The following is a 17,325-nucleotide window of genomic DNA, read 5'->3' on the forward strand; positions in this document are numbered from 1 at the left end:
AGACTTCTTATGATTAGGTAGCACCATTTTGGCTTTGGTGTTGGGAGTTTTGTTTCAGTTCACTCTGAATTCTGGGATGGGGCAAATGAGGCTAAAAGAGGTGGATGCTTTTTTGGGAAGAAAAAGCAGAACAGAAGCAGATGGTGAGGGGGAGGAAGTAAAAATAGGAAACATTATTAAGCAGATGTATAGTTGGCGATGCTGTTTTTCTCTAGTGAAAAGGAAATGAGCTATGTTACTGCTTTGATTACTCTGCTGGTTTGACTGTTTCTTACAATGTGAAAAAAATTGTTACTTCATGTTTTTGCATACAACTTTATTGTATGTCAGGTGCTACACAGCATAATTTAGTTCCCTTTGGATAATAAAAACTATTATTTTAATTCTTTGTAGATGTGGCAATTATGAGTTACATAAAGACCGAAAGTTTTTATCCTGAAGACACGAAACTCCTAACTGTGAAAGAATTAAGAGATATGGGATGAATCACCTTCAGCAGAGATCAATAAAATGTAAGAAATTCTACCCTTGTATTACTTAATTTACATCTGTAAGCATAAAGTGAGAATGCAGGTATTGCTAGATATGTATAGCTAATTTTTGTTAATCTCTAAAAAGATAATAGTTACTGTGTTATGTTGTGTGGATGGCCCAAATGACTGAGAACTTGTTCTTGAAAATGAGCACACTTTCTGAAAGTGCACACCTTAAAATTTTGAGTCAATCTATCTTTTGTATACTGTTGTAATAAAATCTGCAGTGCATTAAAAAAAAATTAACAGAAGTAAAGAGTTTAGCTGGGATGAATTGTGTGGTGGTCATCCTTTCCGTCTTCAGCTCTATTTTTAGTTCTATTTCCTTTAATAAATAATTAGCATTCATTCTATTTCAGTATAGAAGAAAAATAAAGTGGTTAAAGTTACTGATGATAGAAGAGAGCTGTTGGTCTTCTCTCAAAATGGAAGGAAGGATGAAGAGTAGAACAGTCTAAGCTGTTGCTTCCTAAAGAACAAAAGTGAGTGAGCAAATAGTCAACAGAAATCTGTCTTTTCAAGACAGAAAAATTAATCTGGGAGTTCAGAAGAAACTTTTAGGGCTAGGAGAGGAGACGAGGTGGCAATTCAGAAGCTCCGTATAGGACAGAAAAATACCTGTGGGGGGACACTTTATAGCATGCGTCTTTCTCTTTTTAGTTTTTGGATGAACATTTGCTGAGACTTTTCAGAGCCTTAGATTTTGCTTCAAAACATTTGGAATGTCCAAATAAAACAATGTATTAATATTACAGTTCATATACTGTATTAATACCAAAACTTCTTTAAGTGCATTGGTACGGATTAACTGGCTACAGAATCACTTGTCTTTTATAGGATGCGGGAATTAAAACCCTGAAGCAGATGGCAATTTACAAGTTGATGGATTTTGTTGTTGTTTCAGCAAAGAGTGATGAAAAGTTACCAATATTTATTTCTACCGTCTTGTTTCAGGGCAAAGGGGCTAATAAATATCATTGCTTTGCTGTATTTTTATGCAGTATCAGTACTGGAACAAATAGGACTTTCTAGTGGTATCCTAAATCATGCGTGTGTGTGTCTTGGAGTTACACGCTTGTAACAAATGGTTCAGAAAGTGAAGAGTCGCTGCCATAGGATATTGTGAAGGCCAAAAGATTAAGCAGGTTACAAAAAGGATTCCATTAATGGAGCACAGGTCTTTCCTTGCTTGTTTAACAGAATGGTTTGGATTCAGCCTCTTGCCTTGAATGTCCTTAAATCACTGATAACTGGAAGCTGGGAGAATATATCATAAAGGATGAAGCCTCCTTATGCATTCAGGAAACAGGCTGCTTGGCCAGATAAACTTTAATTTGTCTCAGCATGGTTTTTCTCATATTACATTGAAACATTACATTACAGAAATGTTTGCACTAGCATTTACAGGGAGCAGTTTCTCAATCCCGCCTCACAAATATATATAAAACAAGAGATAAATAAGGTATTTATACATATTGCTGGGTTTACGGATTGCTTTTATAGCAACATAGTCAAGTATTTTATATTGAAAATTACATGCTCCAGGAAACAGTAGGCTTCATAAGTTTAAGTACATTATCACTGTGTTTCCGTGCTTTGTATTTGTGAACTAAATATACACCAGCTCAAAGATAAGATGCTTTGTGCTGGAAACACACGAAACCACGTAAAATATATACTGGCAGAAAGGTGATAGTGTAGCTAGGATTCTCTGTGAGAAGTTGATGGTAAGAGGAGAGAGAGAGCAGAAGTAATGTAGTGATACTACCAGAGAGACTGCTATGAACTATATAATCCTCTGAAATTCTTGCCTGCATGACTGCAGTTATGGTTCAGGAGGTCGCAGTACACTGCACCTGGTGCCCTCAGTTAGATTTCTCTGCATCGTTGTGGAGGAAAATGAACCTTAACCTTTGCAGAGGCTGTAGTATTGGCTTTGAAATTTCATTCCTAAGTGGCAGCTGCTGCTGTTTTATAACAGACTTCATTGTACTAGGAATGCATGTTTATTAAAGGGCTTGTATGAAACAGTTCGGGGGCAAAATATAAAGCTTACTGATACGGAGATTCAAGTGGTAAAATCGGTATTAATGTAAATATTGTTAGAATTAAAAGCATTCCCTTCCTGTGTCTGTCACACAGCCAGAAACTGTGCTGGAGCATGACAAATTAAAACTGGCTAGCATGTTCTGCTGGGTGTCCTTAATGGAAGGAACAGGAAAAATACCCACAAATATGGCAAGATAATTAACATCTTAAAAGCTTTAAGATTTTTCTTATCTGTTTAATTCATTACTGATAATACAGATATGCAGTTCTGTTTTTTAAATGCTACTTTTAATATATAAGCTTGCATAACAGCAGTAGCTTGCTTAACATATGAAGTTTGCCTAAAAGGTCAGTCACTATGTATTTGTTTTTGTTTCAAAAATGACTTGGTAAAGGTGAAAACAGTTAGTACCGCCTTCCTCCTTCCAGCAGCTTTGTCATTTCAAGATAAGCAGAAGCTTAACAGCACACAGCAATTTTTGAAGGTTCACACAGTTCATTCCATTTTGAATGCGAATCTATTTATACAGCCAATAAGTGTAATTGTGAAGGCGCTCAGAAGAAATAAGTCTAAAATGTTCCTATTAAGCAGCCGTATTTACTTGGGATCATCATCACCAGATATGTTTTACAAAAATAATGGTGAGAGAGGAGGAACTCTCCTGTATCATTTCATATGAAAAAGGAAAAATACTAGGGCTTATTTTTACATGCATACGTCACAAAGAATTTGTGCTATTTTGAGAACCTGTAATTATGCTACAATAATTCTTCTAAAACTTAAATCTATAAATTCACACTGAAGCGTGCCATGCAAATCATTTGACATACAGTCCTTGTAAATGATAAAAGATCTAATGGCTTTTTTTCAGTTCTAGTTCTCTGTTTTGAAGTTATATAAAAGCTGGGCAAAACCAAAATATTCTGTTTTGGTCATGTTATTCAGCTGATTCAGCAAAGGGAAATGAATGTTTGTAACATCAGCCTAGAGTAATCCACTAGTTCTTGATCTCACCTGGTTGACTTATTACTGTGGTTCTATCAAAGCTGACAGTAGAGATCAAAAAAATGTTGGTCAGTATGATCACCCCTCTGTTCAGATAATTATCCTTAAATGTTACTAGTTGATTTAGTCTGTCTGTTTAGTCATGTATTTAAAAATGTGTTTAGACTAGCACCAAATGCACCATTACTATTTCTTGCATGTATTTTCCAGTGTGTTTGATGCCAAGTTTAAGGGAGATAATCGTAGTTCTTTAGAATATGAAACATGCATGAATCCTTTCTGCCCAGCCAACTTACTTTTGCAGGCTTTTATTTAAAAGCGGACACGAGAAGACACTTCTGTTTATCTGCTCCCTTTCAGCTTTAGTAACTTGTAGGCGTCATCTTTACCTCAACATCCTTAAATCTTACTTTTGAGTAATGCAATGCAAGTTAATTGAGTATTTTAATTCTAAAAAGACTTTAACTAGTTTCCTTACATCTGATACTTGAATTTGCTTGTTTCTTTTACACTTGACCTTTGCAAAATAGATCCTGCTTACGTCTTGGACCGCGTAATAAGTGACATGACGTTAAACTAGGCCCCTTGTGCGCACGATGGACCGGAGCTCTAAAGACCTGGCTCTTGCCAGGGAGGTGCGTGTAGATAAATTCAGTTGCGGCGCAGAGAGGGGCGCTGCGGTGATGCAGCTTAACTCCAGCAGCTGCTGAATCTCAGCTGGACGGGAACCCCCTGCGCGCAGCCCTCCGAGCAGCGGCCGCCTCTCCCTGGCTTTGGGCCCCCAGGCGCAGTTTCCCGGGCGCCTCAGTCGCTGTGCGCCCAGCTGCGGGGCTCCGGCCTCCGCGCCCCGCCCCGCTCCGCCGGGCGCGACAGCCGCAGCTCCAGGGCCGGGCGACGGCGGCGGGGCGCGCCCTCACGTGAGCGCGCGTCATCAGCACGCGCCGCGGCTCGGTCACGTGGCCCGTGTTTACCCGCGGCGAGCGCGCCCCTCCGTCACTGTCGGTGTCGCGCGGCGGCGGCGGGCGGTGAGTGGCGCGGGCGGCCCCGGGCGGTGGCGGTGGCGGGACTGGCCGCTGCCGTCCCTCCCTCCCTCAGCACCGGGGTCTCGGTGGGGGACGACGGCGACGCCTGCCGGAGCCGCGGCCGTGCTCCGGGCGGCGGAGGGGCGGGCGGCCGTTTCCAGGCGGTGCCGCCTCCCCTAGAGCCAGGTCTCACTTAGGGCGTTTTAGGCTCTGAAGTTTAAGGCAGTGAAACGTTGGCGGTGCTCGGCAATCGGCTTTGGCCGCGGTGGTTTGGGATATGAAGGCGTCATCCGTTGCTATGAGCTCTAATTCGGTAAAAAAAAAAACTTTTATTTCTAGGCATACGATGTCACTACCAGCCAAAAGATGTGGAAGACCCCCAGTGCTGTCCTTTTTGGAAAAGAAAAAGAGGAAGCAAAGCCTTGATAGAAGAAGGGGGAAAACAAGGATATACGTAGGAAATCATATTGACCGATGGCTGACGCTTAAGGAAAAACTGGATTTCAGAAATGATGCAGAAGTAGCGGGATTTTTACTGGACTTGTAAGTAGACTGCTACTACACTGTTCTGTTTACCAGTATGAAACAAGTAATTCTTGGCATTAATTTATTGCCAGTTATGTGTTTTCTTTCTAGATATGACAGCTATGACCCATTGGCAAAAGCTCCAGTCTGTTCTCTCCCTGACGGTGTGAGAAGAATTACTGTGAAAGAAGAAAGATCATTGTCAGACAACCCTTCTTTAATAGCAGCTGATGGAACGTTAGTAGTATATTCTATTTATATATGAATGGTGCAGATGAAATCTTTTTTTGCTAGTGCTTAAAACACGGTGGCTGACATTTAAAGAAATATTGGAAGTCATATAAGAAAGGAAAGCATGCAGCTCATTAGATTAACATGAGAGACTTTGGATATCCTCCACAGAACAGCTTATCTGTTTGGTTTGTTTATGAACGCATACTTAGTGGTATTTCAAAAATAAAAACAAAACTTCCCTCCCAAAACAAATCCTTCAGTTAACAATTTGGGTTGTATCTGCAGGTATGACAATGATGACCACTTGTCTAAGGAGTCTGCTTGTTCTGGACCTGAAGATGTGAGAATTGTAACCGTGAAAGAAGAGAGAGAGATGCTGCATGACTGCTTGTCAGCAGAGACAGATGACACGTTAGTGATCCTGTGTTATTTTTTTGCATGTTTTGCTTCTGTAAAAATATTTTGCATTCATTTTATCATCACTTTTAATTTTGCTTATTAGAAACTCATGTCATTAATGCTCTGATTCCTTATTTAAAAGCATCTTGGTATACAGTGGTTGGTCGAGTCCTTGTGAGGCAAGAGTATGAGAAATACTTTGGAAAAGTTAGAAGTTTATTAGAGTACACACAGCAAGCTTGCTTGTTCAGTGACTGCCTTGCTTAATTGTACATGAGACTCATTAATGGAGCGAGAAAATAGCTGGTACTCCACATGTATTTTAGCATTCGCTTTAGTAAGTGACTATACTATTACAGTAATACAGTCTCCAGGCAAGTGCGATTGTTGTGCGTGCTTTAACTTTTCTGAAAAAGAAAAATGTGTCATTGTTGACTGTTTGGGTGATATTACATACAAAGTGACGTGTTAACCTATCTAAAAATAGTGCCATGCTCAACGAGGCAACCGCAGCATCAGTCGACTGCTGATTTCTTTTACTGCAGTATCATCAGTAACTGAGGCATTCACAGTTGCGATCAAAGGAGCCTCAAATAGGTATGCTTGTCCATTACTCTTTACTTAGGTTTCAATTATCCACAACAGTGTTACTGAATACTTATAATTTGGTCCATGTCTTAGTTATCTGACCTTTCAAAAAAATGTATCTTTTAATATGTGCAGGGGGACACTGAGAGCCTAGGACATTGCATTGGCATTGCATGGTGTGTCCAAACCCCTCGCTAATATGGTGAAGTATGTAACGCATGTCGCATGTTTGTCTGAAACTCATTTTCCCTTGTGTTTTCTTGCACCTTGCCTAATTCTTCTCACTTTTGATTTTAGTAGGTGAACATGTTGGGGTTCTGAAAGCAGTTCTGTGGCTCAGAAGAATTCTTGGAAGCTAGGTCATGAGAAAATAAATACAAGTGCTCGTGAAGCCAACGTATTCAAGTGCGTTCTTCAAAATAGCATTTTTTTCTCTGGCAATATAATTTTAGTTTGGAATACAGCAATAACTAACTTCCCGGGACTAATTTGATACAGGTGAGAGAGAGGTTTGTTTTTAATTGATTGCTTATTTCAGCCTTCTGTGATGTGGGAAATACTGTGAAAAGTGATTTGATATGAGAAAAACTTTCTTTTAGCCTAAAAGGTAAAGTATATGATACTTTGCTAGTCTCATCATATGTGTGTGAAGATATTAGGTCACTCTAAACATGTAAAATGCTGGACAATCAGGTTCATATGCAGTGGTAATTGTGTAAAGCTCAGAAATGGCAGCTAAGCACAAAGCAAGCCAAAAATGTCATGATTTTTTATGGAAAGGGTGTTTTAAGACATTAAAACTCTTTAAGAATGTTTATGTTTCAGTAATAGTTGTGTAGTCTCTCTATGAGCAAAAGAATTTTTGTGGGTTTCAGTGCCTGAACAGCACATCATTGCTAATGTTTTTAGTTTTGTTTTTCATTCTTAGTGTGCCAGTGAGGTAGAGTGATGACGTTATTGCGGGATTTTTGTTATCTGTGGGAATACGATACAGTAGTCAAGTGATATGCCCAATGTCATGCTGGTAGTTGAAACTGGGTCTCCAAAGTATAGCTGAACTTAATTACTGACTCAGTGATCTTTAGATGGTTGAGCAAGAATCTTAGTTATCTTAGGAAACATAGGTTTGTTCTCTCAAACAAACAGTGATTATGTTAAAGGATAATTATTTTTTCTTGCTTTGAAGGTGTAGGACTGCACTTCCTTATTGAAGGGTGGAGATGAAGGCAGGTAGTTCCTGCTTTCCAGCCATTTGGCTATCGTGTTTTCCTGTTGCTGTTATTGTCTTTGGGCTTATGGACTGTTTTTCATTTTGTGCAGACATGTAAGGGTCAGGAAAAGAGCAATTTCAAGTACTGTTAACGCAACAAGGTCTTGTTGTAGGTGCTTGATTACAATTCTGGATTAATAGTTGTAAATCAGCTACTGTATTACAGGCTTCTTAGCCAACCTAGTTGACTAGATAGTAAACAAACTTTTGAGGAACTGGAAATAGCAAAGATAATGGAGCAAGAACACTTAACTCATCTGCTTCTTCAGTAGCTTTAATGTTTGGTTTCTCTCTTATTTTATGGAGTCTTGTCTTATGTGGGGTTTAATTTTCAGAGGTTGTTGTTGCTGGAGAGCATAAATTGATGGAGAAACAGTGAGGGAATCATTAGCAGGGATACTGGAATTTAAAGATTCCAGACAGCTAAAATGGCATAACTTCTTGAGTTTTGGCTATTGCGAAGAGTTGGAATATTAAAATAATACAGGAAGAGAACACACCGAAATCTGCTCTACAGCATTATTAGCCAGGTACAGCCAAAGGGAAGTATTACTGAACCATGTGCCTTAGGTTGCTGAATACATTCAGTTCTTCTCTAATGTTTCTTTTGTGATTTACTTTCATCTTTAAAATTTGGGATATTAACTAAAGCTAGGTTCAAATAATATTTCTTGTGTACATGTAACAGGTGCAAGACTGTCAAAGCAGATAATAACTTACCATTTTTCTTTAATGTTTGATACTTAACTCTAGGATTGAAGAATGATAAGTCGAAGTACTTGATTAGTTGCTTTGGAGAAGCTTGGGGATTTTGGGTTTCTTTTACTTTTGAAGTGCCAATATTTGAGCACTAAACATTCAGAAACACCTTTATCTGGGACCTTCATTAATGAGAGAGATTCTTTTGATGCAACTGGCTTGCCTAGGATTTGATTATGGAATTAATCTTTTTGCCTTCATTCGTTTAAAAATTAAACAAAACAAGGACTGTATACACAAAGAGTACAGATACAAAATAAATGCTCATAAATGCCACAGCAATTGGGCTGTCATCTTGAGAAAGCCTGAAACCTGTAAGATGAGTTGGCGTCAGTCATTAGGGGCTTCTCAACTAATCATTTAGTACTTTGGAAGTAGGCTTCAGCTCCAGTTCCTGTGTCTCCTGAAATGGTAGTGGCACTCCTTTTATAATGATTGTTTCTAGGTAGCTTTTCTGGCAATCATGGGACCTTGCAAGATGGTCTGTGTTGCAGAACTTCTCTTTATTTTAAGTAGTCTGTCATCTGAAAAGCTGGATGATTACTGTCCAGACAAGGCAGTTGTAATGTTTAATTCCATAACTTAGAAACAAAATAAACAACCTTGGGAAATGTCCAGTAAGCTGTTATGCTGAAGAGTTACTGTGGCACCAGTGTGAACAGCTGAGTGATGGAAACGGGTGTGGAATTTCTTAGCAAGCAGGAAAGTAAAGCTTAAATTACATTTATAAGAAGAAGGGGGAAAAAAAAACCACAGATAAAATAACCTGCTTAACCAGGAGAGCTTTATGTGCTCTTCTGAAAAATTGATTTCAAGTATCTGGTTTTCCCAAAGCTGTTTAATTAATCTTTATTGAGACCCTTTATGTGTAGCCAAAATATAATAAAACAATTCTTAATTGAACTATAAGATTCTGCATGTATTGTTTTGGTCTTTGGTGTTCATAGTTTGCTTTTTAATTAAAAAAAACACATATGCAATACGTGATTATTTCACTGATGTAACTTGAATATGTGTAACAGTGCTTTTCCTTACAGAAAATTAAGATTGAGTGGTTAGTCTAAAACACATTGCACTGAATTAAGTAGTTGACTTTATTGTAATGCTAAATGTTGTTCTGTATTTTGCTACAGTGAATGATGTATATACATCATCAAAACATAATATGTTGGTTTGATTATATGTTTTGCACATACAAAAGCACAAATTGACTGGTTATAATTTTCAATCATTTCAAAACTGTAAAGAAGAATTAAGAGTAAAGTACTTGCCTAGTCATACTTCTTGAAATGATGAGAACGTATTTGGTATTTAGGTATTTGAATGTCATGTTGTAATTATTATTGTTGTGTTACTTTTCAGGATGACCAACAAGAAGAAAATCAAGCACTTGCATAACGGTACTGGGGCATTTTTTGGTCCCTTTTGATTTTGCTGTGAGGGTATTGTGAACTGAAAAGAATTACTGTAAGTTGTAGTATGAAATTCCATGTTACTTGTTGAACAGCAAATTAAACTTAATTAACTAAAGCTTTATTGTGTTATCTTAATATTAATAAAGTGTGTGGAGTGGATTATTTCGCTGTGAGTGTCTATAAATAGTTCTCTCAAATGGCAGTGAGAAACCGCAAGCCATAATGCTAATAGGTACTTCTCAACGTTATTCAGAATTATGATTTACTTTCTTTAGTTTGTATTAAGCAATAAAAATGTTCCTGAGATTTGATTTAGAACTGAAAGTAAAGGGTTAAGATAGAAGCAACATTCTAGTAACAACTGCATTAAGCATGTTTCCTTCCTTAATGTTTTTCTTTGAACTCTCTTGTGGAGCAAATTTAACATATTCCATGCATTACAAGGTATTTGTGGAGGTTGTTAGTGCATGGTAAATGACTGATAAAACCAGCAGGCTGCATAGTGCACTGTGTAATTTCCTTCTAAAAAATGAGTAATCAAGATCAGATACCATGTTTATTTAAATATATTTCATGCTTGAATAATTTTATCTCTTGCTTAGGCTTTTGATACTCTGAAAGCTTTCTATGATGCCTTTTACTATGCTTCTTATACAATGCTTAATTTTATTGTCTTCTCTTTCAAAGATGAAATAAATATGGAGTACTTCTAGTAACTGAAGTTGAATAGAATAGTAAGCGTCTGTTTGTAATTGTGAATTTGCTTTGTAGTTACTAGATATGAGTAACCCTGGAAAGTTTTTAACTGAGAAATGGTGAAATATCTATGATTGTGTTCAGTGTATGTCAGAAAGTCAGAAACTCTCAGTCTCCTGATTCTTTTTTTTTCTTCTTTTTTTCACCACACATTCTCACAAGTGTCTATGTCTTGATCTTACAGTGTTCAAGTCAGTTGGGTTTTCCCACTGACTTAGATCAGAAGAGGCTCTCTGTATACAGTAATTCCCCGAACTATGTTGCTACACTCAATATTTTTTTTTAATGAGTTACTTCAACTGGTATAACAAACTTGTGCTCTTAAAATATTTTGCTGCATTTGAAGTATTAAAAATTCAGTTTTACCTTATTAACTACATAACTTATGCCAGATATTGTGCAAATCACTATTCTTTTTTTAAATAGAGCAGAGAGCATTATTTGTTGAAACTTTATCGAAATGAAAATACTGCTTCCTGTAGTCTTCCCCTGTGCACTCCCTTTGCTCTGTACCTTTCAAATTTTCCTTGACAACCAAGCAGTCATTTGTCTAAGTGACTCATTTTGGCCCACTGAAAAAAAATGGTGATACCAGTTCTCAGTGATGTGGTTATTTCATCTCTGTCAAATGTAATATTGTCAATGTCATCACAGTGAAAAGGGAAGAGGTTCAGCCTTCTGTATAATCAGTTGTGTTTTCCTCCAAAGTTTAAAAGATCAGCAGAAGAACATGCAACTGCAATAGAGAAATTTCAGTAAGGAGCTCTTCCCCTCTGTTGCCTTTAAGCACCATCTTGTCAGCCTACTCTGTCCAGTTCTCATGCCTTTATAAATGCGCAATCAAAATAACTGATATTATTTAACCACTTGTTCTTATGGAAGTAGACAAACATTGCAAATGCATGATGTTTGGAAGTGCACTTACTAGTTGAAGTTACTGGCAGAAAGGTTATTCTGATGCATAGTACTTGAATATAGTATGGTTCATATAATACAAATGTGTTCTCCCCCAAATCTTGTTTAGATAAGTAGTTCAGCTTGAAGAAAAGTTGAGAGAAAAGTAGACTCTTAAAAATTCCTTTTGTAGCTTTATAATATGCATGGATGATGTATTTTTCTTTATTATATCAACATATGCTTTTGAACATCTGACTTTTATAGAGCAGAATTATTAGCATTACTATTTCCCGGTGAATTTGCAGGAGAATGAATGGTAATGATTCTGAAAGAGATTCTTGCTTCTGCCAAGAATGTGGCAATGGCTATGCTCTTGTCAAAGATAAAATAGCATAGTAAATTTTCCTGCAGCTACGGGTCTATGGGAGTTGCTGAACTGGAATATGTTTGGATGTAAGACCTAAATCTATAAAGACTGTTTACACTATCATTCCAATGATATATTAAGAATATATGCATACATGAATTGCTGTAAGCAAAATAGTTGGTTTTTTAGCAATAGCGAGTATAGATTTTTTTACCTGAGTATTGTAAAAAGGAGGAAATTTTTAAGGCGGCTTTACTATCCCAATTGGTTTCCTTTGGTTTGTGCATCTGTTTTTGAAATGAAAATCTGTTAGGAAACTTTTGAAATGTATTTTAGTTGTATTTAAGCTCAGGTAAACTAGGAAACTTGCATCCAAATAAGAACAGATCTTGTGTTGGAACTTAAATTTCAAACCGTTAACTTCAGAATTTAACTTGCATCACACCAGTTTTTGTAATTACTCAACTAGAAAGCTTTGTTCCTTTCTGTTATTTTGCCTTGCCCAGAAGTGATTTTTTTAACGCTGTAATAATGATTGTACCCCTAGCTGAATAACTGTTAGTATTACATGAAGACTTTAAATATTTTGTTCAGAAAGGTGATCTGTCCTATTTTGTGGTTTACCTTTATAGTTAATAACTGCAAAACTTGCAAAAAAGTTTATTTAAAAAGAAATTTGCAGCTTTCTTTAAACTGTGAATTAAGCAATTTTGTAGCCACAGGTACCAGTTGGATAGAGAGAGAGAAAGAGGGTAGAACTGAGGTAAGAGAGACTGTAGAGTAGATCTCACCTGTGGAAAATAATGGCATTTAAAGGCTTTATTTTATTACCATTTAGAATGGCTGTTTGCAATTCTTCAGCTCTTTTTACTCTAAATGCCTGTTTATAAGGCTCGATCATGCAGCCGAAAGTCCAGGAGGAAGCAGAGCCCCGCACCTAGACATGTTGTTTAGGTATATAACAGAGATGCAGGAGTCTAGTTTTATTCTGAGTTCTTCAGACTTAGCAGATGTTTTTTGTGCAAGTTGCTTCTCTCTCTCTCGCCAAACCTCATTTTTCCTCTGTAGTAAAATAGGAGTAAATTCCATGTGCCAGTTTTATAAGGCATGATCACTTGTCTAAAAAAGAATGAGTATGTAATACTATCATAATTGTGATATTTCTCATTACTTTTTCAAGACATTTTCAAGTCCTCTGTCTGTGCTATTAATGACATGTCTTTTGGGTTTCTAAATCTGGATACCCCAAAAGAGTTTCAGCAATGTGTCACGTTAAGCACATGCTCATGAGTCACTGCTGAAAATACTGGTCAGTGGATGGCAAAAGGGAAGAGGCATCAAAGGAGGACTTGTGGAGTAGGAGTAGTGGAGTTTCAGTCTGAGATGTGTAAATGAAGAACGTGGGTTAGAGAGGAATGGCGAACCTGAACTTTTTTGTGTGTGTGTGGTTTGAGTGGTTACCTGTCTCGGGACAAGCTTGCTTCCTCTCTTTTTCCGATGCCTCAGTAGAGGCAATTACTGTTTCATCCTTACAGTTCTACAGAGATTCCTCACTACTGCAGAAGTCACAACTGGGGAATGAGGGGTGTGTTTTCCTGAAAAGGAGTGAAGAGATGACTTGGACGCTTCTAAGATCAGATACAACAGATGAGTCTGAGAAGTCTTAAAGCTGTGCTTCATTCTGTAGCTCTTTTGTGTATCAATGTAAAATAGATCTGTATTTTAGTATCAAAATACTTGTGTAGGAATGTTTAGTCTAATATTTAGTTAGATGTCTGTAATCTCGCTTTACATGCAGTACTCAGTGCAGTTTTATCCAGACACTGGCTAGGGTGTCTAGAAAGAGAGAGGGCAAGTTGTGTGCATGTGTACAAAAACACTCCCACTCTCCAATTTATTTTATGGAATCATAGGCTAACTTAGGTTGGAAGGGTCTTTTGAAGGTCATCTCGTCCAACCTCCTGCTCAAAGCAGGGCTGACGTCAAGGTTGAATCAGGTTATTCAGGGCCTTGCCTAGTGGAGTTTTGAAAATCTCCAAATATTTTCAAGCATTTTGAAATGTTAAATTGCTGTATAGAACATAAGATCCAGAATGTAAGATTCATCTTGCATTACTACATTCCTTTTTCTCTGCCTTTTTTACCATTATTGTAATAGTCAAAGCCTTGGTTCATATTTATTAAGCTATGTGACCTGACAGTATGAGATTACTTTTAAATTAATATATTTGGACACCTATATTGTACAAGTGCACTCAATTACTGCTTTTAATACCCCTTGCTCATGCTAAACAAAGTCTGTGCGCACATAGAGAATGTTTAAGATATACCGGAAAGACCTTATTTTCTCCAGCTTTAAGAGAATATGGTCTGAACTGGCATGACCATACTGTGCTAACTTTTCTTTCTTATGTTATCACTGTTAGGTTTGGTGTTTAAAATCAGCCCATATATTAGTAAGAAGACTTAGGTGAATGTGCTCTGAACGTGCATTAGATACAGACATTGAAAAATCAGGGTATCTAGTATGGTGATATGATGGTACTTAACTTTTTAAGCTTGATTTTAGTTACGTTAGTTCTTTGCATTTTAACCATGTTAAGTGAAAAACTGTATATACATTTGTATCTTTTGCCAGAAAAATAAGTGCTTTTTGGACATTTAAAGCTAGCTAAAGACATCATTGTTTTTCAAGATAGGATATTGTGTGTTTATGTATTTATTGGGTTTCTTTCTCACCTGTTCTTTCTCTCCACCCTTGGTAGTAAAAAGGCATTCGAATATCTGTAAGATCTTCAAATGGGAGGAATCTTGCCAGCTTAAGTGGTTGGCTAAATTTAGGGTCTGGACCTAATCCAGAGTGGAGAACCTCTTCGGTAATAAAAGATGTGTGTGGTTTTCTTAAGATGCCTTTGGCAGGTCCAGCTGAACATGTACATCAATGTTAAGACTTACCTTTTCTATGCTAATTCGATATTTATGCCTACTTTGCTCTTGTAGACTTTGTGAAATGAAATCATAGGCAATAGGTTTTCCACTTGTGTCATGTATCACTGACTAATCCACGTGTGTTTGAGCAGGCAGGCTCACCCCTAAGTGATTTGTGTTGTTCCAAGGGAAAGTAGAGGAGGAAGGAAGACTAAAGGAAGGAACAAAAGTTGAATGGCGTTTAAACTGCTTGGAAAAGCTTCCTGTGCTTTTTAAACCTGTTTTTCTTCCTCTTCATGGTTCTTTTTGCAAATTTCTTTGCTATCTTATACAGTGCTTCTTGGATGGTCGAGCTTGCAGCACACATTGGAAGACATTCTGACAGAGCAACTTCATCTCTGTAAGCTTTATTTAAAGAACCATTTAAAGGTAGTTCTTGAAACGACCTATTCTTCAAAAGAAATTTAAGTTTTAGAAGTGACGATTTCGTAACACTAAAGCAGTTGGTATCTTCAGTGGCAAAAATAACCCAGTCCTATAAACAGTATTGTAGTTTTAAAAACTCCGTCATAGGATAAACTCAAGCTGTCTTTGAGTATAGTACAGTTGTGTTTATCCTGTGCTTCAGCTGTCAATCTTGGATGACTTAAACTGATTCTTTACAGAGCAGCTCTGATGTCTCTTGTGCTGTGTTTAATCCCAAATTAGATAAAACTACTTGTGGATAACTGAGATTGCACCATATTTAGTATATCCCAATGATTGTCTTGCATTTTCTTTCCCAGAAAGGCAGCTGAAAGTACAGGTTGCAGTAGATGGTTCTCACAGAGGAAAAGGTTTCTTTAACATCCAAAAACTCACGATTCAATATGTTAGTGTTGTCTGGCAACTGTGAGCGTGGACAAACATAGATCCAAACACAGCTCAATGGATTGCCCATTGGGTGTGAGCTTTGATATATATTAGTTCAAGACAATGTGGAGGTAGCATCATGGGTATCTTCGTGTACATGTAGAAAACATAACTAACTGTTCCTGCAATTCATGGACCTGATGGCTAGTTATAGCCAAGGTAGTCCTAAATAGTTACGTATGTTCTTTAAGTCTGGCCCTGAGATGGAAATAATTACATAATATTTCAAGGATGATGAGTTAGGTTCAAACATACATGTAAGAATATGGTGCTGGTCTATTTTAAGATATGCTTGCCAAAGCTGTAGCGCTTGGTCTGTTCAGGGTAACTGGAATACAGCTATTGAATGGGGAGTTTGATGTGTGTTTGTAACTGCAGGCCCCGGCTCGTATTTCAGCGGCACCGCTTGCGCAGCTGCTCTGCTCCCCCCTGCGCCTGGGCATTTATTCTGGTCTCGCTGTGGCCTTTCCCTCTGACAGCACAACAGTCTGCGAGTCCAGGTGGTGAACTGGATAGGGGAACTCATCTGGCTGGGAAAAATCCACCCCCAAAATGGTGGTGTGTCTTTTTCTTTTTTTTTTTTTAATTTATTTTTTCGTTCCTGTCATTTCTTGAATCTAGTTTGTCATTTAGTCATACAAACATTTGCTGGCGCAATGGGAGGTGCTGTAAGGATGGGAACTGGTGGCAAGAACAGGAAATGACACTGCTGTTGAAAGCTCGATGTTGAACTGTGTTGGCTAAATATTTATCTTTGATATGAGGTATCTTTTAATCATGTAGTCATTCATTAAAACACTGGGGAAAAGCTGATCCAGTCACTCAGACTATTCTGTCAAATTATTCTGGTACCTTAAGCAAATAATATCCACTCTCAGTGACAAAGTAAAAACCAGTTGAGCATTAGAAATGGGATAGTAAGCATTTAACTTGTAATGATGAGCTTTGGGAATGTTGCCCTTAAGAACTTTCTTTTCTTTGTTTCCCTACTTTACCTCATCCCTTCCTAAAAATACTCAGGGGGAGATTTGTGAGGATACTTAGTAGATGTTTCAAGCTTTTAAATTCACTTATTCCAAATGCTGATTACTTTTTGCTATTAGATCATTATTGTTGTTGCGTAATTTGGCAAAGGAGAGTTTCAAAATGCAGCGCGGTATCAGTGCATTTAATGATACAATATCTTTGTGGTATAGTGAAACCATCGGTCCTCAAAGAGAGGAAGTCTTCTGTTTGAAGTTCCGTATTTGGAAACAAAAAAGCAAGAGAATCATGATTAGAGGCAGTCGTGTTCCTGTTTGGATGTCCACTGATGCTTTGTTATTTCCTGCTCGCCATTCCTGCCCATTCATTCCAGTCTTGTTTTACTCGATCTCAGGTTCTGTTCTTGTTGCGTCCTGCTTTCCAAATGTTTGAGTATTAGCTTTTTGCCAACTTCAGACCTCCTGTTGGCTCACAACAGAGTTACCATTGGGTGATGAATAGTACAATATCTGTGTCTGTGACTGTGGTACATTTTATTCTTCCCCTCTTGTGTTACTTATTAAAAATCCTGGCACAGCGGAATTATTGTGGCTCCTGTCTTAGTGATAATAGCTGTTCAGTCTTTTCATATGAAGAAGAAAACACAATGGGGTGAGATTTTGAGCATATTTACATTTCTAG

At 37.7% G+C, this 17,325-nt stretch overlaps 1 protein-coding gene across 5 annotated transcripts in view; it reads left to right on the forward strand.

Moving 5' to 3' along the window:
- Positions 1-17,325, forward strand: part of FOXK2 (forkhead box K2) — a 74,946-nt gene that overhangs the window by 1,179 nt on the left and 56,442 nt on the right. For 2 of the 5 annotated variants that reach the window (XM_064522451.1, XM_026120588.2), the window contains 4 exons: positions 394-512; positions 4,950-5,153; positions 5,247-5,372; positions 5,655-5,780. In XM_064522451.1, coding sequence (XP_064378521.1) covers positions 511-512; positions 4,950-5,153; positions 5,247-5,372; positions 5,655-5,780 — 458 coding nt within the window. In that variant the 5' untranslated portion in view covers positions 394-510. Of the gene's footprint in view, positions 1-393; positions 513-4,118; positions 4,224-4,516; positions 4,614-4,949; positions 5,154-5,227; positions 5,373-5,654; positions 5,781-17,325 lie in introns of those variants that run through there. The other 3 variants (XM_026120589.2, XM_064522452.1, XM_064522454.1) reach the window with 3 other exon arrangements.

This window comes from Dromaius novaehollandiae, chromosome 18 (genome assembly GCF_036370855.1).
Source record: "Dromaius novaehollandiae isolate bDroNov1 chromosome 18, bDroNov1.hap1, whole genome shotgun sequence".
Lineage (NCBI taxonomy): Eukaryota > Metazoa > Chordata > Aves > Casuariiformes > Dromaiidae > Dromaius > Dromaius novaehollandiae.